Consider the following 23,124-nt stretch of genomic DNA (forward strand, 5'->3'; position numbering starts at 1 on the left):
CCAGAACACCTTTTCTTTAGCCCAGATTGTCTCTGATCTTAATGTCTTTAATAATCTCCTAATTGGTGAGCACCGGGTCCAGCAATACTTCACCTTTGGTGGGTCTGTCCAATACCCGAACCAGAAAGTTGTTGTCAGTGGAGTCTCCTTGATTGCTTGCAGGTTGCTGTGTTGTTTTTCCAGCAGATCTCCAAGTGGTTGAAATCTCCCATCAGGATGAGAGCCTGCAAGCACGAAACCTCTTGCAGCTGAAGCAAGAAAGCCTCATTAGCAGGTTCCCCTTGAGCAGACCAGCTGTCCTTTATTGCTCCGGTCTACTAACCAAGACCCTTTGCCATTTTTTAGCAGCACTGGTTGTGACTCTGGTTCTCAGCTGCACCTTCTTAACATGGTTTTGAACCACTACCTGTACCTTCTCCTTCCAACAGCTTTGTATCTGTTGGCTAGGAAGGACTGCAGGGACAAGTGGGGAGGGCTTCTCCTGCTTGGAGCAGAGATGAGCTCCGTATGAGAATAAGACATTTTATCTGGACTCCCCCCAGAAAGTACAATTGCCTGGATACAGGTAACCATCAACCCACACATGATGACACCAGCAGCCTGCAGTAGTGGCAGGGCCAGGGCTCGAGTCTCCCAACCCTATGCTTTAAAAAGCAGTCATCCTTCCAACCTGCACAGGGATCCCATTGACAGAGCCTTAGAAGACATCTCACTAACCCAACACGGGGCTTTCATCTTACAGATCATTGTGACTTAATTGCTAAAAGCATCATCAGAACATTTACCACCACAGAGGCTGATTCAGTCTGCAAGGCTTTTTCCTTCTGGCTGCTTTACTCATCATCCATAGCAGTTTCTCCCACTAAATGTGCTGTGTGGCATCACAAGCAGCTGGGCCAGCACAAGTGAGGAGGGGGGGGGGGGGAAGAAAATAGTAGAGAACAACAGTATTTTAATACAACATTACCAGACATCTTCCAGCTGTGGGCAACACAACATGAGCTGTTATAAATAAAACACATCTCTTCTAGATCTATAGAAGAAAACATTTTTCTCTAAGATAAGTAGTGTTTGGGGTAAAGCATCCAGACCCATGAAGATATAGGCCAAGTACCTTATACTGTTCGTCATCTTTTCATACCTATAGGGCATCTTGAAGACTGACACCACATGCATTTTACCACAGCACATCATTTAGTGGACAATCCATCCCTATTGGTATCCCAGCATTTACAGTGCTATGGCTCTCTTGCACATTGCACTGCAACAGTAAAACCTTCAGCAGTTACAGCAGTGCCTCACCAGCCCAGTGTGACCTGTGATGCTTAAGACTGTCTCAAGGGTACCAGCAATCTTATAACAGATAACTAAAGCATCATCATCTCCACCTCTGAAAGGCAAACGCCATAGGTGTGTGCTGACGCTCACAGCAGTAGAAATGGAGAAGCATCTCGGAGTCACATTCAGGGCATCACTGCAGCTGCCCAAGGCCGTGGATGGGGCTGTGGGAGACATCCCTACCTACTGTTTCTGAGTGTGGTGAGGTGAGCCCTAGCACTACTAAAGAGCTTGTAAGGTTCTGCTTCAGTCCTGCCCACTCTCCATTTAACATCTGCCTGCGTCATAGAATGGCCTGGGTTGAAAAGGACCACAGTGATCATCCAGCTCCAACCCCCTGCTATGTGCAGGGTCGCCAACCAGCAGCCCAGGCTGCCCAGAGCCACATCCAGCCTGGCCTTGAATGCCTGCAGGGATGGGGCATCCACAGCCTCCTTGGGCAACCTGTTCCAGTGCATCCCTTAAGGAATCTAATTCAAACATAGAACTGTAATTAATTTCTTTCCTGCACCACATGTAGAGTAAAGAGCTGGTAACAAAAGATCAAAACCATGGAAGCAAATCTCTGCAGTCAAAGTCTCAACCTTTCTGCACAGCCCTGCAGCACAACTTCCCTCTTTATCACCTCTGTAGGAGAAAACACACATCAGCCAGGAAAAACAAGCTTTAGACACGTGTTTACATCCAGCTCACACACACAACAAGAAGTGAAGGCAGCGCTACAAGATTCTCCAGTGCTGTAATTAAAGAGTTTCCAGCCTTCAAGGTTTTTAATTGGAACATTTTAATTCGAACAGACAACTCTATTATCTTCTCAACGTATCTACAGCGAAGCTTACAGCCGTTTTGTGTCTGTTTCTCCCCCTTCCAATGGCTGAGCCATTTCAACCACAGTAATCTTTTCCCCCTCCAATTGGTTTCTTTGCAGTATATTCAACACCATAGTAGCTGGGATTCTGTACACGTTCGGCACACATCTACCAACAGCACACAGCTCCCAGCCCTGCTATTTAGTTTTCCAATGAAGACTGATGCAGCAGCCAAATCCACTTCGCGATTCCAGATGTTGAGACAGAAATGTGCTCATCCCTTCAGTTCGCATGGGGTAACGGACAGATAGCACACATCGCACAGTGCTACTCAGTGTCACAGTTACAAGAAAGGAGTGCTGCTGTAGACGCTCTCCCCTTGGACAGGAACCTGGACACAACAGCACTTTCCAAGGCTTTAAGCAAAGCACAACGAGAAGCCAACATGCTGTACAGTGCAATTGCAGTTCCATTGTACGCAGCGTGGACAACAGTGCACTTAAACAGGCCTCCACATTCAAGAGTTAGATCAGTACAATCAAAATATTGACATTTCCCTTTTGTCTTTGTGAAAACTGTGCAAGTTTGATTCCTTTTCCCTTTTCTTTTTGGTTAACGGCAGCGTGTCTGCACTGAGTGAGCCTGGGGGAAGGGCCCACAAAGAGTATATATGCTAAGGAACAGAAGTGGGCATGCCAGCAGCTGTGCAAGGCAGCATCATACTCACAGCCTGGGAAGAGACAGGTGAGCTGCAAGCAGCCGTGTGGTTAACTCCATGGGGTGAGCCCTGCAGGCTGAGGGGAAGCAAGCTGATCAAAGCAAGGGATTAAGTGTGATAGATGCAAGCGAGCAAACAGCTGGAGCGCTCCACAGTCTGGAAAGCACTGGAATGGAAAGGTGAAGAGAACTGCAGGTGCCATGAGACACCTGAGAAGTGTTGGGGTCCACATGTTAGGTCAGCTCCACTGCACACAGCGCCCAGCTGTACTGTAACACTGCACAAAGGGGACTATTTGCAGAAGAACTCAGGGGGAGGAAAGAACAACCTGCTGTCACTGCTCACAGCGACAGTGTCATCCTCACAGGCAGGCTGCAAATCCATGCCATCTCCCCAGATGCCTGCAGTTTCTGTAAGAAACTACAGCAGCCAAGCAATTACATTAAAAAAAGAGAGAACAACCTTCTTTGCTTCTCTATTACGTAGCTCAATATATAATTACTATGTTAGGAAATAGCATCACCTTTAAGTGTGTTTTATGTACAGTCTATTATGGGGAAAACAATCCCTTCTCCAAACCCTTCCCGTCTGACTCACGATGATGTATTTTGGACATACGGCAACAGCAGAAGTTCTGGATGGGATGGGAGTACAACATCCAGACAGCACAGCCATAGCACTGATGGGTGAGCAGTAACATTCAGGGCTTTCATTTGCAATATAAGCAGGTAGCTCCAAAAATTCAGAGCCTGGAAGTGGAAGAAAGGCATGGCCAGCTTGCATCTCCCTTGTTGTGTGCTACAGGTCATCAGTCACTCTGATAAATACAAGTGTTCCCTACATCAGCTGTAATCTAGGGAACAAGTCTGCTCTACGAGAGTAGGAAGAAACAGGTATTACAGTGAAGTGTTTAAGCCACAGGACTTTAGAAGTTTAGGCTACTCAAGAAGAAAATTAAGGAGATATGGACTGAAGCAAAAGGCATTAAGGTAGTGCTTAATATCACTATCGCAGTCTCCTTCATTATGGAACACCTTTTAGAAAGGTATCTTGAGGTGTTACACAGAAGGCTGCTCTCCAGATACTTCCAAGATGAAGAAGGAGCCACTGTTTTCATATCTTTATGCTAAGTGGCTTTTAAGCAAAGGCAGCTTCAATCCAAAGCATCAAAAATAATGACACTTCAATTCAACACTTCCCAAAGAGATCAGGATTGACCTCATGCATCTGCACTGGTTTCAGCAGCAACAGGCTAACAGTGAGCAGCTTACGGTAATCCCAGCCACATGCACTGCTTGATTTCAGGTCTCCTCAGTTATGGGTAGCTATCAATGAAATCTAGCTGGACAAACATCAACATGAGTTAATGCACCACACCATTATTATCTGAAGGAGAAAGAGACTTCGACCAAAGAAGTAATCTTAAAGAAGAGCAGGCTGCAGCCACAGAGACAAATGACTACAGAATGGACTTAGTTGGAAGAAAATCCTCCTCTAGCATCTTTGATCAGTTTTAGTGCAAGTCATTTGCAGCTGCTATTAACACTCCTGTAGTGTGACAGCCTTCCCATTTGCAGCAGCTACCTGGTATGCTGGATCACTCCAACTTCCAGCTTCGGATGTCTGGCAAAGCATATAGGAAGAGCATGAGAAAAAGAAACAAAATGGAGTAAAAACGTTTTGCTGAGCAGTAAATTAAGTGCTGCTTGTGCACCACAAACCTGTTCAAACGTATAGAAACAGCCCGAAGTTCAAGAGGGTAGTGTGGCTCTAAAGAGGGCAGTTCCAACTCCCTGCTTTGCTCAGCAAGTGAATACACTTCCAACAATCACATAACCTCCTTTGTTTTCCAGGTAGAAAAACAAACCATTTGTCATCCATAGATCATAGCTTAAACGTTAGCAGCAGAATCCCTATTCAGTTCTGTATTGCACTGAAACTTCTTACCTGGTATGTAACCTACAGCTCCTAAACCACAGAACCCCCAGGTGTGAGATGTGAAGGCTACCGAAAGCATTGTTTGGTCTGGTTGGTCTTGTAGTTAGATTACAACCTCTCTTAGGAAACTAATGAACTAAGCTGCCTTACCTACTTGAGGAGAAAAGGTGCTCTCAGATAGAATGCCTTTTTAACCTATCTAGACATAACTTTGCCTTTTAATCCCATGAAGAGTGTTTGGAGAGTTCAGCAAGAAAATAATAAAGATCAAAGTCCAAAATAAATCTGTAACATTCCACCTCTCGGCCCATCACGGTCATCCATACAGCTGGGTGGAGGAGGTAAGAGTTTCAGCTATTGCTGACACTGCACAAGTAAGAGACAAGAAAGCTGCCAGGAGAGGAAAATATGCCCATATGTACCTTCTGTAAACAAACCAAAATGCCCTCCCAAAAAGCAGGGAGGTACGTTGTGTGAAGTGAAGGTTTCAGCAGTGGAGGACTGAGGGTCAGCTGTACCAGAGGACTCTGCAATACATGCACTTTCCGTATTTAATCTTTAACCTAAAAGGAACTGGAAACGAAAGACCTGAGGCAAAGCCCTGGCAGCTCACAGGTTCTCCTACATCTCATCATCTGTTTCCAGGTGCGCTAGCTGCTTCCTCAATAAATTAACCTTTTCCTGAAGTATCCTATTGTAGCTTATAATCCTGTTCATTTCTTCCTCTGCTTCATCTAGGAATCTGGAAGGCCTGTTCCATCGCAGGAATACACCTGAAAGCCCAGAGATGGAAAAAGTCAGAAGGATTTCTTGTTACCAGTTACTATTCACGTTCAATCAGCTCTCGAGTAACATGCACATAGTTTACGTGTTTTTTCTTGCTTTCTTCCCTATATAGCACTTATGAATACTGAACTTGCTCTGCATTCATCATTCTATTAAGTAAGGTTAATAAAATTTGCCTTTCTTTTTTCTCATATTGATCACATGTTCAGTCTCTGGCCTGTCACAACAGCCTGCTCACTTTGTCATAGAATGGCCTGGGTTGAAAAGGACCACAATGTCCATCTGGTTTCAACCCCCTGCTATGTGCAGGGTCGCCAACCAGCAGCCCAGGCTGCCCAGAGCCACATCCAGCCTGGCCTTGAATGCCTGCAGGGATGGGGCATCCACAGCCTCCTTGAGCAACCTGTTCCACACATAGAAAGTTTCTTTAACAGATGACCTAGTGCACAGATGACCCACCTCCTGGCCAAGATAAAGGAAGAAAAGGTCTCGCTTATATAGAACAAAGAAAGCCTCAGGCTTACAGAACTTACCATAGATAAGGCTGCATCACTGCAAAGATACTGTGCTAACAAGTTAAATGGTACTGAGAAAGTTCAGTGTGACCCCTACCAAAAAGCAGCACGTTGCTAAACTTCACGAGGAAGCATTATGCTTCTGGGTAAGCTACATGCCAAACATATTTTGGAACAGATTTCAAAGGGAGTGAGAACGTTAACAGCTGTGACAGACTAAGCACGGAGCAGAGACAACAGAAGCAGATGCTTTACCAGTAGCCACAAGATACATACGAGCTTGGCTTACCTTCCCAGAGCTGCAGGCTCTGTGGGGCCACAGAGGGCCAGATGACAAGGCTGTTGGCCTCAAAAAGAGGATTCTTGAAATTTTTCAGCTCTTCGGGCTGGTTCACCCACGACCACAGGGACATGGTCTTCTGCGGCAGCTTCAGTTTAGACCTAGCAAACCCAAAGGACCAAATGAGCTTTCAGTTTTAAGCTAAGAACCATAGAATCCTTTGAGCCCGAATGGAACTTTAAAGGTCATCTAGTTAGCTCCCCTGCAGCGAATAGGGACACACATAGCTATGTCAGGTTGCCCAGGGCTTGATCCAGAAGACAACACATTTTGTTTTGTCAGAACCTTACAGATTAGACTGCCACGGGCATTCCCACATACTACTAGCCCAGACAAAGTAATGGATCAACAACTCAGGCTCATCCCCTTCAGTACCACTCATCAGCACAGCACCAGGTTGGTAGAAACCTGAAAGCAGTTCACTCCAATGCTGTTTCCCCAGCTCTTCTTTGTCATTTCTAATTCAGGTGGAAGTTCGCTGCCTTCTTGTCAGATGTCAGTCACTTACCCCCCCCAAAATGGTTTGCCTGTTCATTTTGAAAAGGACTCAATCTTGTTAAGATCGAGTCGTGAGGAATGATGGTAGGTCAACATTAAGTGCAATCCGTGGTGTAGATTAAGGCAGAAATAGCACAATGGGTATGGCCCGTTAGATCCCTCTGGTGGCAGGAAGCATCAGAGCACAGAAAGAAACGTTTTTTCCTGGATCAAACCCACCACCTACAGTTAAACAAGGGTTTCTAATCATTGGATTTCAGCAAATCTCATCCTGTTGAGCTGCCACTCAGGTGGGACATTTGCCATCCCCATGAATACTTCAAATGGCACAACCTTAACAACGGACTTCAAACATATCTGTGCCCACAGATGGATGCATTCAACCGTGACAGAGGTTATTACACCCAGCATTCATATTCTTTCAGATTTCATTTGATTGGTTTTTAGTCTGACTTAGTTTTGTAGTCTGACCAGTTCAGCAGCTCTGCAGAAGACAGGAATCTCTTCTAAGCAAAGGTTGCTTTCAGGGCTGAGAGGTTTCTAGAAAGGCTTCACACTGCCTTATTGGTGTAATCAGCACTATTTTTTCCCCCCTGTTTCTTTAGTGGTCTTCAGACATGGTCTTACTGGACTCAGGAAGTCTGAGAACAGACAGGTTTAAGATAAAAACAAGAACTGAAACCACTGGCAGTTGCCAACTGTCTTGCAAGGTTCCTACCCTCCTAAACTCCGCCCTGCTTAGAACTCCCAGCAGTGCTGTTCAGTGCGTGCCCAGAGCTGCCCCACTGGTACAGCACAGCATCAGAAGCTGAATGTTGGTCTGCTCAAGCAACTGAGAGGAGAAGCAACCAAAGCACTGCAGCACACCGTGCAACTGCAACAAGAGAAACTCACCTGTGTCCAGAAAGACCATATCATCACCCTCACCTTTTTTCATATCAAGTGACATTTCTTGACAGATATTTAAGGGTTTCGGAGCAAGCATTCTCACCAACCTTTCGTTTTCATTGTTGCCCAGGAAAGTCCCAAATTGCGAAGCATAGGCATGCTCAAAGAGCGTAACAAGGAAGTGTTCATTGAATTCAAAAGAACAAGGAAATTGATGAAGGATTTGCCATACACAGTCCAAGAAGAGGAGAAACACCGGGGCCTCCGATTTCTGCTTGATATTTGAGTAGGCTGATTGCGCACAGCGCTGCTGAAAAGGGTGACCAGCCTATGAACAAAAATCAGAGCATTACAGAGAGCAACAGAATGCAAGTAACATAGAATCATAGGATGGCCTGGGTTGAAAAGGACCACAATGACCATCCAGCTCCAACCCCCTGCTATGTGCAGGGTCACCAACCAGCAGCCCAGGCTGCCCAGAGCCACATCCAGCCTGGCCTTGAATGCCTGCAGGGATGGGGCACCCACAGCCTCCTTGGGCAACCTGTTCAGTGCGTCACCACCCTCTGGGTGAAAAACTTCCTCCTAAGATCCAACCTCAACCTCCTCTGTTTCAGTTTAAAACCATTCCCCCATTGTTCTCTCACTATCCACCCTTGTAAATCCCATTCCACCAGAGTACAAGCAGTATGTGCAGCTTCAAACACCCAGTGATACTTTTCTGCCTTATCAGGCTATGTAATTAATCAGATATTTTTTAACCAAGAACAAACTGCTGTGAGGGCACTGAAGGACCAAGATAAGGATATTAACTCCAGGAATACAAAGAGTAGAACTCAAGTTCTCTGTTTCAGTCTGAATGTTGTTCTAAAGAGGTGCTCACCTTGTGCACATAGAACAGGCAGCTGCCCTAAACTACAGTGAAAAGTACATGTCCTATGATGTGCCAGAGGTACAAATGACTCAGTAATAACTTTGCTTCTTCAGACAAGGACTGTTTGTTCACACTAAACGTGGTTGCACCAAGGTGTAACCTGTTTACTGCCTCTCAGGCCATTTCCCAATGCAAGTGCCAAGAGAACAGATGGATATTTTATCCACTGGGACTTACCTGTAGCCACTCCCTGACAATAAGAGATTCAAAGCCTCGTATGGTCCTGCACTCTGGATCCAAGATAATCTGTGCCAGAGAAGTTACCTGGAGTGTTGAATCAGTTCCTTCAGTCCCATGCACCAACACTGATGCACCTTCCCTGTGAGAAAGGTGGAAGGGAATAACAGCATGAATGGGCAGAACACATCCCACGAACATACACATCCCAGTGGATGCCAACGCATCAGACGTTGCTCGTCATTTATTGTTTTGCTAAGTACTCTGAAATGCTCCCATACCCTCCAAACATGGATCATCTTCCCAGATGTTCCGTAAAACAGTACTGTGAGATTTTTTTGCTTACACCCACACCTTAATTGGTGTTTACTGAAAGAGAAGCAAGCCAGTCCAGGAGAAAGAAGGAAGAAAGGCAGAGCTTGGTCGACAGAAAGGAAGGCAAATAGTTTGTCCTGAGCAAGAAAGCTTGTCTAAGAGCCAAGAACAAAGGCTTCTTGCTCACCAGCCAGCACAACTGAAGCAGCAGAACAACATGAAGAGCAAAACATGGGGCAGTCTGGGACAGAAAGGTCTTGTACACTGCTAGGAGCTCACATGACCCACACCCCAGGACAGCTGATTCCCTCCCCTTCTTCCTCCATCCTAGGCCAGATTTAGATATGCTTCCAGAATCTAATTTAAGTAAAGGAAAGACTGGGTGGTATTAAATGGCATTTATACCCCTTACCCCTCCCAGACCTTGAACAGATGTCTCAATTCTGCTAACATCATTATACCTAGGAAGAAGATTCACTGCAGGCTGTATTTGTTTCTGTGTGGATGCCCAAGTTTAGCAGCAAAGCATGGGTAAAACAGCTCCATCTAAGAAGCAAGTAACCCTGTAGATGGATCTTATCTGCTTTTTTTGTATTGAAAAGCAGTAATAAATCCATACCTTAAACATTGCAACATCTTTGTTTACAGTCCTAAGCCTAAAATAAACCCAGTGCTTTAACAGTTCAGATGATCTTCAGATACTTTCTCTGCTGCTCCCCCTCCAGACAGTAGAACAGGCCCCCTCACAGCCAAGCACAACTGTAGAAGTCAATCACCAAGCCTAAGCTCTCATTGAAGTGGAGCACGTGGGGGATAACAGTTTTGCATTTAATCTTTTTTTGCCCCAGAGAGATGTTGCAGCCGTTCCCTCCCTGGGGCCAACATAACTGAGGCACCTTTATCAGCTCAGCTGCCATCAACAGGCTCCAAGCAAGGCAGGCATCAGTTTGGTGCTGGCACGTCACAACTCCAGGTAAACAGTATAAAAGGAGAGGTTCAAGATGACAAAACCGTCTGCTCTCCCAAGAATCCAGAGGAGTTTCACCACTGATTTTTCTCATTGTACACAAGGGGGAAAGAATCACAGATGAAACCACTGATGGCGAGCCATCCTTTCCTGGCACAGCCTATAACTAAACAGATACCATCAGTGCTTTTAAAAAGCACAGTAGCTCATATTTCAATGCAGTATGAGACTGTGTCTCAGCTTTGCTTGCGTAGCTGTGTAACATTCCCCAGCTGCTATGAAAAGAGAGGGCTTCCTCAGCCTTGAGAAAGGCCTTTTCCACTCAGGGCCACAAAAAGACTGCATTTACACCCCCTACATTTGGTCTTCAATCCTGACACCTGACATTAAACTTCTCTTTCAAGCTTGAAGACAAGCTAGGAGCATTTATTCAAGAAACGTTATGTTAGAAGAGGTCACAAACACTTATAATGTATGAGCAAGATTGCTCAGATAAGACTATGGGGATAAAGGTTGAGAGCTCTTTGCAATGGACCAATTCCTACGGGAGTATATTTGACCTAGAAGCAGACTGGAAGTGAGCTTTCAGCTGAAAAAACACTTGAAACCTCCAGTAAAACCAGCTGTGTTAGAATGGTGGAAGCAGACACGGGAATAGATCTCATCTAGGTGAGATAATACCCACTCTCAGTCAACATTTCCTCCCTCGGGCTTGTACTTAAATACAAGCATGAGGTACTAAAGGAACATTCCTTAACCATGATAAGGAAATGGTGTTGTGCATTAAATGCAAGCAAGCTAGTTCATGGTGGCCAGTTACTAAAGGCTTAAATATTAATACCTGAACGGGAAATAAAGGTATTTAACAATTAATCTAACCAGGGAATGAGAAACTTTAGCCTTTGTAAATAAGAAATAAAAGGCTTTACCTATCAATACACTGAGCAGCAAGGCAAGCTGCAGTGAGTATCTCCTTGATGTGAGTCAACCAGTTGGAAGCTTCCAGTTTACTGAGCCAGCGGTCCATGTTGTGTGATTGGTCATTGCAAGCTTCTACAAGTTTAATGAGGCTTTCCTGCAGAATGTTGAACCTTTGGGAAGAGCAAAAGGTTGAAAACGTTAGCAGTAATGCAGCAACACAGACAACACACACATTGATCTCAGAACTACTGATATCACAATGAAGCACTGAGCGTTACACGCAGTTACATGAGGAAGGATGATCCCAGAGATGTCATGCCGTTATTCAAAGCCTGCTTTCACCAGGGATCCCAAGCCATGGCGAGCCTGCAGAGCTGCAACAGTAACCCAAAGGCCATTCATCCGCAACACACAACTCTAAGCTAGACTCAGCTTTGCAGTGTAGGACTACAGGAAGATTAGTTTGCTTAAGCTGATAAGATAAAAGGTAGTAGGGAGAGGGAATGCATTTTGTTTCACTTTTGCAGTTGTCGTAGTGCATCCTCTGGAATGCTGGCATTCTGCATGCAGTGCTAAAGTGAGCTGCTTCTCTGGCCCTGTGCCACACGATGCCATCCAGAGGCATCAAACTACAAATGGATCACACATCACTTCACACTGACCCCAGCATGTCCTCAGGGTAACAAAGGATGCAGCTGGCAGACCAGACCTCAAGAAGCTTAAATAAACCTAACAAGAAATGCACAGAGAGAAAAGAATAAACCTGAAGCCTGTCATCCACCTGCAAAGTAACCAACGTCAAGTTCAATTCCACACTGTTCTGAGAAGCAAAACCTAACAATTCAATGTAGAGGACAGGAAAATCCTTCTATTAGCTCCTCAGAAGCTAGCCTACACAGCAGCTGAGAAGAGTAACTGACTTCCAACAGATCCAGCAACATTACTGCATGCCCATATACAAGGGCTCCCCAAAACCAAGGCTTAGGAGCAGCTGAACAAATATCAAAGGACTGTTTAACCCAGCAACTTGCCTCCACGTAGCCAATAAAATATCAAGTTTCCAGAGAAAAGTACTGGGCACAAAAGTGTGACAGCCACACTCAAGTCCTCACCTGTAGCAATTCTCTGGCAAGGGACTTCTTCATTCCTGTGCACTGCAAAGAGGAACACAGGAAAGCTGGATTGCAACTATGGGTGGTCAGAAACACAAACGGCATGGGGAGATTGCTCAATATCTGAAACCTGCAGCAGCAAGCTGTTCAAAACAAGGAACTAAGCACTGCTTTCCAAAGCCAAAAACCTTCATTTTGCAACCCCGTTGACAACGGTCAAGATGCACGGCCATACCTTACAGAAGCAAATTATTCCATGGAGCAGGCACGGCTCTGCCAACACAACCCTACAAAGCATAGTGAAGAAGAAGGCCTGTGTGATCTCACCCACCTCTCAATGCACTTATGAATCCTCCTCCACTGGGGATAATACACTTCTTGTTCAAAGCCTCCTCCTTTGGTCCTGGCCTGCTGGGCAGCGTTCAGGGACCTGGTGTCAATGATGTACCCACGCTTCCCAGGACGAAGAGTGGAATTAACGAGCTTCTCATCTTCTCTACAGCGTTTCCCGTTTGTACCTGTCAGAGGCTGGCTGCATCGCATCATGACCTGTGGAGACGAGTAACCCCAAATGAAGAAACAGAGCCTTAAGACTCTCAAGCTTAAGGAGTTTCTTACACATCTGCTCAGAGGGGAAAATGCAAACAGAGCACTCCTGGATCTGCAGTTTTTCTGTGGTGCCCTTCCAGTATTTGAGAGGAGCATATAAACTGGAGGGGGAATGGCTGTTTATGAGGGAGGATAGGGATAGGACAAGGGGGAATGGTTTTAAATTGAGACAGTGGAGGTTTAGGTTGGATCTGAGGAGGAAGTTTTTCCCCCAGAGGGTGGTGACGCACTGGAACAGGTTGCCCAAGGAGGCTGTGGATGCCCCATCCCTGCAGGCATTCAAGGCCAGGCTGGATGTGGCTCTGGGCAGCCTGGGCTGCTGGCTGGTGACCCTGCACACAGCAGGGGGTTGGAACCAGATGGTCGTTGTGGTCCTTTTCAACCCAGGTCATTCCATAATTCTAGGGTTCAAACACACCTCTCATCCCACTGCACTTCTTACATCTGCTTCAAGTTTGATTCACCACACCTGGATAGGCAGAAAAATGTGCTCATCTGCACAAAAACGCTCTCCCACATTTCTCTGGCTCCTCCCGTTCTCCCTTGCCCTGAACCTTCCATTCTTTCAAGCACAGAGCCTGAGCTTATTCAAAACAAAGAAGAGATCCTCAAGTTGTGCAATCATTTGGCAGAGCGCTTCTTACATGAGACCTCTCAGAGACATAATCCCTTTAATTATGATCGCAGTGCCAACTTCACAAACTCCTGCTGACGACTCCTTCACTAACCAGCATTTTTAGGATCATCATTTTTCAAGTCTCTTTCCAAATCTGTGTGTGACTCGAATCGTCCATATGCTAAAGATGCAGGTAAGTTGGGTATAGTTCTACTCAGCAGCTACATGAATAAGCTCTAGTTCTACAGATCTACTAGCTGAGATTTTCCTTACATAAATGCCTTTCAAACTAGAGCTCTGCTGCACACCAACAGCTGAAGCATTTAAGATGTGAGGGCAGCCAGTCAGCACCCCCAGCTGTACTGAGAACCCAAAGCCAAGAGGGCAAGACGACAGACAGCATTACTGTCACAAGTTCAAGCACTGAGCCAAGTGCTGTTACATTCCTCACACCTGAAACATGCACAGTTCAGATGGGTGACTGAACAAGTCGTCCTTCAACAGCTTTCACCCAAGAAGAGAAAGAGCTGAATGCATGACTTAGGAGACTGGAGGCAAAAAAAACAACCCAGAAAAGTAGAGTACTGCTGCATTAGGTTAGGCGTCCTCTAACTCAGGCCTTACAAGCCTTGTGTATGGGAGGTGAGAACACCGCATCTGACCCAGGAACCGGGATCAAGGATGCAAGCTGGGCAACCCCGACATCCTCAGAACTGACTACATCAGCAAGATACAAGGAATTACTCAATGATTTCATAAAGTACATTTAATTATAACGTATCAGTTCCTGGAGTCTGTGCAATGGCAGGATTTTGCTTGCTCCTGAAACATGTCATACTGAAAGGCTCGGAGAACAGATTGTTCTGATCATTCAACCAACAGTTACACAGCAGGAGCAGTGCTGGCTCCATGCACGCTTGCTGTCACCATGATTCCACTGTGAAGGAGGAAGCCCATCACCCAGAGACAGGACAATGTGGTTTCTGCCATCCTTTCAGCATGAAGCCTCTTGGCAGATAAAGCAAGTTAGGGTGCCAATAGCGGCTGTACAAGCTCACAGCACTAAGGGCAAGATGAGACAAGCTCATGCCACATATGTGCCCAAACAACTATATTAATAGCTATTTCTAAGCTAGAGATTACTCATCCCATCACCCAGAAGCAGTTTCGAAGCTTAAAAATAAGCCGGAAAATAATATGAGAGAATGTCTCATGAACTGTATTAAGTCTAGAGCACAAGTAGTTTATCAGTAAAGAAGGCTGATGAGATCTGAGCATGTTTATATATGTCCTTCAGGTACAACCACAAACCAAACACAGCTTACCATGCCATTCTTCTTATGATAATAGCTGAGGACCGGGAAGCGACCGCCATGGCGAAACACTGCAACTTTCTGAAGCACTTCATCATCAATGGACTTGGGGACAACAACCACTGGAGGGTAGGAAGGGCAGATAGAGAAGTCCTCATTGATATGGCTTAGACGCCAGTCATCTGTCTGAAAGAGATGAGCACATACAGGCGTTGGGTCAGAACACAGGCTGTTACTCCTACAGTAAGGCTTACTAAGGAGAAGAAGCTTCCACAGTCAGATACAGAAGGTACACCATTGCCTGTAACCCTTCTAGCATCCACTTACAGGTCTGCTGACTGATCCTTCTCCACCCTCACAAACCCCAACCTGCTGATGCTGAATGCAATCATGCTGCAGCAGCCCCTAGAAGCTCACTACCCAACACGCAGGTCATCTCTTCTGCTACCTGCTAAGCATTGAGACAGCTGTGCTTCTTAAGCTGTGCAATTTGTTCAACAACAGCTCCTGATTTAGTTTCTCCATCTCCTCAAACAGCACAAAATTAACCCAACGTGGTCAGAAATGTGTGGTCGTGGCTTTGAATTATTTCACAGGCATAGTGTGTACTGCAGGTATGTTTCATGCTGTAAGTTATATACGTATTAGCAGGCAACTTTCAGATGATGAAGCTGCTTTGAGGTTAAAATTGCAATTTCATGCTTCCAGTCTGGGCTCTGCTTTACATAAACTACAGCCCCACCCCCAAAAGCACTTCCTAGAACCACCCCAGCATCTGAGCACAACGTTCTCATCATGAACTCCCATTACATAATCTTCCAGCTTCCTGCAGCCCAATGCTTGTGCAAGAACCCGCTGAATGCTGGCAGCCTACTGGTGCTATTTCCAACAAGCAGCTGGCAGAAAACACAGGCTATCAGATACCTGCAGTCACAAATGACAGTTGGCTCCATCTCATGTAAAACTAAAGGTCGACGAGTGGTCTCACTGGTAAGAGGCTCTCACTGACAACCAGACTGGACCCTGCCCTACCTTAAGCCTTGGACAAGCCCAGCCTGCATGCTCAGCCCAGCACTGACAACACCCTGGGACAGCAAAGCAACTGCAGGCTTTGACTCAAGGCAGACCTTCTGTCTGTGATCATACGAAGAAAACTGGTTCATAGAATCTTAGCGTGGCCTGAGTTGAAAAGTGCCCCAAAGACCATCTAGTTTCAACCCCCCCTGCTATGTGCACGGTCTCCAGCCACTAGACATGGCTGCCCAGAGCCACATCCAGCCTGGCCTTGAATGCTTTCAGGAAGGTCAGCTCTGATCAGGTCTCCTCTTGCCTTACACCTCCTGACTGATACCCAATCATACAAAGCTACTTGCCCAGCTCACTGGATCAATTTAGAAGTGTTTCCTTGCAAGGAAGTGTTCCCACCAGATGAACAAGCTGATCCGATCTATGACACGGTTTCATCAACAGATGCAATGCAATGGATGTGGGGCCCAAGAGGCAGCAAAACCATCCTTTTGCCCATGAAAGATGCTGGAAAATACAACTGTGTGTATTATCAAGAACAGCAATTGCTACCTGGGTTCGGTTCATTTACCTCAAACAGCTTCTCTGAATATCTACAATAAGGAGTAAAGACCTTCCCAGATGCCAAAGTTAAATCACCTCCGGCAAACCCATCACAGAGATTTGAGATGACCATACACAACTTACTTCCAATGGAAAATAATATGCATGGACATAGAAAGGAACTGATAAATATTTTACTGTCACATCGGATGCAAGGAAGGCAGAATCAAAACTCTGCAGTACCCTTCTTTGAGAGACTGGCTGTCACTGATATCATCAGTATGACAGGGAATGAAAGCAGCAACCTGATTTATCTCCGCTGGTAACTTCACTCTGCCCCATAACCACCTCTCCTCACCATTTATAACAGGAGACAGACACTGTTATGTCATCCAGTTGTAATTCATACGGCAAGGAAGAGGAGAACGGCAGCAATTAGCACTATTTGCCTTCTGCAGCACAGCCACTTCTGCAGAGATCCAGTTACCCTCTGCAGAGCTGTCAAAGCTTACTCCAGCATGAACCAGATGACAGCAGAGCCCAACAGTGAAAGTCTCCTCCTGGATTTCACTTGGGGATCCGTCTGCAATTTTGGGGGGGGCTGGAAAAAGAAGCCATTAATTATTAAGAGTGAGATACCAGCAATTCAACCATGTGCAGTAGATGCAGGAAGCAGTACAGATGGCAGCAAAAGGAAGGAGAGGAGGACATCACCTTCAGACAAATATGCTGCATGAAACTCGGGGAAGTACAGACTTAGCATTCACTTCTCCAAGCAAGAGATCTGTGCTTGAAGGAGTCTCAAAAGCAAACTCCAGTTAAGGCTGGAAGCGCAAAGGATTAAGGGATGAGCACAAAAGGGGAGGAGAAGACTGCAAAGGAAGAAATGTAGTCAGTGTTAGTGCAAGATCACTGCTGGAAGAGGTCACTGTCAACAAAAGCTTATGAAGTAATTTGGGCGCTGCTACTAATATTTAGAAGGGCACTAGAAGCCCACATGGAGCTGGAAGAACCCTGCAAAGCAGCAACAGGAGGTCTCCAGCAGGAACAGGCAATGGCTGCAAGCCCTGCAACAGGTTGTGCAGGGATAGGGATAACAACAGATGCACAGATTGATCTTCGTCTGATAGAAGTAAAACCTACAGCACTGCAAACTGAGCCAGAAAATTCAGCTACTCATAAGGAACACCAGGACAGTAGATAAAAGCTATCCAGAATCCTAAGCTCTTTCCTACCTTGACAAAGGAAAAAGAACCCAATTTGGTGGCAATGAAATACTCTTGTTTTGATGATGTCGTTAGTGTACGTGGCCTTTTCACTTAACTTTAAGAGTTACAAATGGGCAGAAGGGAAGCCCGTCCATCCCCACCTATTTGCTTTATCTTCGTTAGCTCAAATTAAACCCTTTGTGGATTGAAGGCAAGAATGTGTGGCAGAGGAACAGCCTCCCAAACCCCAAATCTGAGCTAGAAGTGCTGCCTGTTAAGGTCTGAGACAATGCTAATGATATTCCATTGGACCAAAGCATCAGGATCCACGCAAGCGAGTCTCAGTGTCAGGAGAACAACATCAGTCAATATAAATAGACTATTATTGCGTAGTAAAATATCACAGTAAAAAAATAGGCAATATATTGCATCATCTTTTTTGCATTCTAACTTGTATGCTTTGCCATTTCAAGCATTTAAGAGCTTTAAAGCTGCCCTGTAACAGACTGCGGTTGAATGCACTATTAGAGCTAGTATGGGCGATGAGCTGCTGCCATACAGAGGAAGGGAAGGCACAACACAACCAGATGGAGAACATTAAAGAGAGGGAACAACCTCCTGAATTCCACTCATTTGACTTCACTGAAAGAAAAGATAACTGGTCACTTGTTGTAATCTCCCATAGAAGCTTAATTAAGTATAAGAAGTGTTTGCTCAACAATATTTGACTGTTGTTTGGGGAAAGTAAAGCACCTGAATGTGGCTCTTGTCTCCATTTATTTAAAAATATAAAGACATCCCAAAGTTTGGGGTTAAAAGCCAAGAATGTATCAACAACCACTAGAAATGCTTCTTTGTAAGGAATCATTGCCCTTAAGACACAGCACTATGAAGTAATGAGGCTTTTAAATATAAGCCTCTCAAGAAGCAATGTTCAGAAAAGCTGAGAGATCCACAAATAAGTTACCAGAGCACTTCTGCATCTCTAGATGAAAAACCAGCATTTATGTTAGCAGCTGCATCTCCATGCCGATACATTCAGAAGTCAGCAGTGAGCCAACACCTGAAACCTAAAAAGCTTTTCAAGTCCTCAGAAAAAGGAAAGCCGTAAACAGAAGCACCTCCTGCATCCTCTCACTGAGCTCTGAGGTCTCCTGCTGCTGCCTTCCTGCCCTCGCACGTCCTCCCCTCACAGAGGGCACGCTTCTCTTCCTTTCCTTTTGATTCCCACTGACGTGCCTGCATGTTTCCACTGCTGAGCTGGGCACACATCTGCTTCTTTGCCTCCAAACAGGAGAGTGCTCTGATCACATGCCTGACTCACCCAACTGCGATTAAAACAAAAGCCGTGGTGCTGGTTATTGTAACGGATCAGCTTGTGTGACTTCTGACAGCAGGTAAAGCTAGGGCAAGTGAGAGTACTCTGATTATGAGACCAGAAAAAGGAAGATCTCTGAACTCCCTTGATTTCCTAATGATCTCACCATAGGAATCCAGCCAAGCTAATCGGATCCAATTATTACTCAAACAGGAAGCAACAAAACCTGCAGACAGGCTGGACTGCAGATAAAAAAGAAAAGAAAATCAATGTTCTTTGATGTTGTACTAATGGATGTTGTCTCAGAAAGCCAAGATGATGCAGCAAGCACGCACTTAATGTCAAACAGACTTGGAGCAGAGAGGCTAACCCAAGGCACTATTAAAACACACAGGCTCCTGCAAGTGAACCATCTCCTACTGCCTCAAATTCAGCATCCTAAACTGAAGGGATCCAACGTGAAATTCCACAAGAACAGCTGCTACCCCTTGGGTACCAAAAAGATACCAACACGTGTTCCACAGCACCTGGAAATCCTCTGCTCCAAACCCTCCCAGTACTTCCCCTGCATAAGCTAAAGCAAAGAGTATTCGGAATTGGGCACCAATATGTCGCCCTCCTAACTATGAGATTTCTATTAATTTCTAAGGATTTTTTGGGTAGATTTTCTTTTGTTAAAAGATGACTTGTTCCAGTTAAGAGGTTGAGAAAGATTCACCCTTCTCCACATGCAAAATGATCTCAAGCAAACTCTATGCCAGAGGATCCTGAATTCTTATGATGTAGTCATCTCTAAAGGACAAAAGATGTTTGCCTTCCCAGGCAGCATTTACATGGGTCTCAGAACACCATTTGTATAATGAAATATGTACACCAGATGGTAATATTTAGCAGAAACAGAAATGCCTGATACTCAGTGGGAATACTTGAACAACACTCCTTTCCTATCCAGGCTCTGGGCAGCTGTTAGAATCAATAGAGATTTTCAGACCAGACACTATAGGAGAGAAACTCTTCATAGAACCATAGAATGGCCTGAGTTGAAAAGGACCACAGTGACCATCTGGTTCCAACCCCCTGCTGTGTGCAGGGTCACCAACCAGCAGCCCAGGCTGCCCAGAGCCACATCCAGCCTGGCCTTGAATGCCTGCAGGGATGGGGCATCCACAGCCTCCTTGGGCAACCTGTTCCAGTGCGTCACCACCCTCTGCATGAAAAACTTCCTCCTCAGATCCAACCTAAACCTCCTCTGTCTCAGTTTCAAACCATTCCCCCTTGTCCTATCACTGTCCACCCTCGTAAACAGCTCTTTCCCCTCCTGTCTATACATTCCCTTCAAGTATTGGAAGGTCACAATAAAGTCTCCCCAGAGCCTTTTCTTCTCCAAGCTATATTCAAGAACTATTTGCCCAAGTATACACACAAGTGCCTGTGCAAATCTTTAGATTCAACTTACCAATGAACTGAGAAGTTCAAAATCTTTCTCAGGCAAAAAAGCATTCCAGCCATCTTCAACAATTTCAAACATAGGCCGGTAGAAGAACGGGTACATGAGAGTGACAGAATCCAAGGTAGAAAGTGCCTGTGTGAATGAGAGAAGAAAAACGTGGCTAAGATTCAAATACCTTCCTCTAAAACACCATTTTCTGTATGTTTCTTCTTTAATGCTCACGATGAAAGCTTAAGAAACTTAATTGATCCAAAAGCATACAGCTGTCAAGACTAAATTAAAGTCACTTGAAGGGTAGATTAGCAGTCATCTAACCAAGTAGCACAAGAAAGCAGATAATGATCTAACCACAGTGTGGGATTTGCCTGCATCCTTGTGTAAGCTATGATATTTAACAGCACAACAAAGAATAGGACACGTCCTACATGATATTTACCCCTTTACTTGAGAAGAGCTAAAGCAGAGATCTAAGAATATGAGCTTACCGTTATGAATTCTTACCTCAATAGAGCTGGCAATGTTCAGACACTCCTCCATTCCAGGAATATCCAGCTGAATAACCCGCAGATCTTTGCATTTTATAACGATGGTACCCAGCGAGCCCACAAACCTAGAGCAAGGCATGAAGAAAGAGCCTCTTCAGAACATGAGGAGGTATTATAGCTTTTCCTACAAGACCAAATTCCATTAGTAGCAATTCCTCTACAATATCTACATTACAATCTTTCCAAAGGTATTTTTCAAGCTGCATTCTGCTTTATTTCCTCTGTGTGGTGTGGAATTATAGGACGGAAACGACTTTCACCCCAGCTTTGCTTTAAAATATGAAAGAAGAGGCACCTTCAGTTATTTCCTGATCCAACTGGAAGCATTCAGGGCCAGGATGGATGGGGCTGTGAGTAACCTGGTCTGCAGGGGGGTATCCCTGCCTGTAGCAGGGGGCTGGAACTGAATGGTCTTAAAGGTCCCTTCCAACCCAAACTATTCTCTGACTCCATGAAGTTCTCAGCCTCCTTGAAGTGATGTGCTGAAACTTGAAGGACAGCTGAAAACACGTGAGCAGAATTTCATTCTTAAAACACTTCAGGCTGGCTATATTACATCCCTTTAACAAGTTTGGTCTCTGATACCTGCAGTGCCATGGAGCTATTTGTTCTGTGAACCTCAGATGTAAAGCTCTTATCACAAGCATTTACAAAGCAAACCAGAAAAGCTCTATGCTGCCAAGTAAACACAGCACACAGACGCCCTCTCCAGTCTTCCTTGTGTATCTGAAAGCTGGATGATGCCTGTGCAGAAAAGGAATGCTTTTTTCACTTCAAGTCACCGGCAGCGTTCATAGAAACAAGATGGACTTCAGTTTGCAAAGCAGAGAGCTAAGGAAGAGCAGCAAAGTTTCCTCATTCACCAGAAGAGCGCTTGCAGCAGCCCGGAATGATGCAAGAAATGATGCAGATGAGAACTAAAGGGCCAGGTTTCAGTCAGAGCACACATATACAGGGTCAGAGCTGTACCTGCTCTAACAGGCGACTATTGCTAAGCTGTGGTTGCCTCACCTGAGCTGCAAGACATGCCTGCAACTTAAATTACTTTAGCTGAAAGGTGGTCATCTACTTCTCCTGTGCCAAGGTCAGTGTGCGAAACCTATTACAATTTTAATGCTGCTGAAGGAAAAACTAGAGGCATTTTGAGGCACTTCAGCATCTCCAACACAACTCAAAAACTCTCAGGAGAAGAGAAGGCTCCCAGTAGATCTCACTCTGACTTCCAATACTTGAAGGGAGTGTATAAACAGGAGGAGGAGCAGCTGTTTACGAGGGTGGGCAGTGATAGGACAAGGGGGAATGGTTTGAAACTGAGACAGGGGAGGTTCAGGTTGGATCTGAGGAGGAAGTTTTTCCCCCCGAGGGTGGTGACGCACTGAACAGGTTGCCCAAGGAGGCTGTGGATGCCCCATCCCTGCAGGCATTCAAGGCCAGGCTGGATGTGGCTCTGGGCAGCCTGGGCTGCAGGTTGGTGACCCTGCACACGGCAGGGGAGTTGAAATTAGATGGTCACTGTCGTTCTTTTCAACCCAGGCCATTCTATGGTTCGATGAAAAAGGAAAGAGAAGCTTCTTTATAATCATAAGACAGAGCTATAGCTGGTTTAGTAACAGCAGCAACGAGGACAAGGCCAAACCTCCCTGATGACTGAGCAGTGCCAGATGGGAGCAGATTTCCTTAGGTTTCACTCTGTTGATATATATACATATATCACATATATCAACCTGGCCTTGAACACCTAAAGGAACAGGGCAAACCTGAAAGGATCCTGGTCCCATCCGCTTGGCTTTTACCCATAAGATACTGCTAAGCTCCACTCTTATCCCCCTCCAGCCCGACCTGCCCCCAGGCTCTCAGCCTTTTCTCACACAGCAGACGCTGAATAGACAAGAACGGCGCCGCACCTTTTCTCAATGGAGTCGATGTTGGAGTGCAGCAGCCACAGCTCCTCTTCGTTATCCTGGCGTCGAGAGGAGAAGATGAGGTGATGCCCGGTAAGGCACAACGTTCCTTCTACGGTCGGGTGAAAAGGCCGGTGTAAAACGGCGTTATCAGCCCGGGGGGTCTTGATCAGCTCGGCGAACTCCATGTTGGCCGGGAAGGAAGGAAACCGAAAGCAGCGAGGAGTGGAAATGGGTTTAATGGGACCAATAAGGCCAATGGGGCCAATAGGGCCGAGGGGGGCCCGGCGGCCGCCAGCACCCCCGGGCCGGCGGGAGGCGCCCAGCGGAACGGAAGTG

General features: G+C 45.7%; 1 protein-coding gene across 1 annotated transcript; it reads right to left on the minus strand.

The window, feature by feature from the left end:
* Positions 1–2,100: 2,100 nt before the first annotated feature.
* Positions 2,101–23,124, minus strand: MTMR9 (myotubularin related protein 9). The gene is made up of 10 exons (XM_072332317.1): positions 22,789–23,124; positions 20,841–20,949; positions 20,346–20,471; positions 14,807–14,980; positions 12,588–12,805; positions 11,153–11,314; positions 8,942–9,083; positions 7,938–8,158; positions 6,394–6,545; positions 2,101–5,576 (listed from the first exon to the last, which is right to left on the minus strand). The coding sequence occupies exons 1-10, from the start codon at positions 22,971–22,973 to the stop codon at positions 5,425–5,427; spliced, it is 1,641 nt and encodes a 546-aa protein (XP_072188418.1). The 5' UTR covers positions 22,974–23,124; the 3' UTR covers positions 2,101–5,424.

The sequence above is a fragment of the Excalfactoria chinensis genome, chromosome 3 (assembly GCF_039878825.1).
Source record: "Excalfactoria chinensis isolate bCotChi1 chromosome 3, bCotChi1.hap2, whole genome shotgun sequence".
Taxonomy (NCBI): Eukaryota; Metazoa; Chordata; class Aves; order Galliformes; family Phasianidae; genus Excalfactoria; species Excalfactoria chinensis.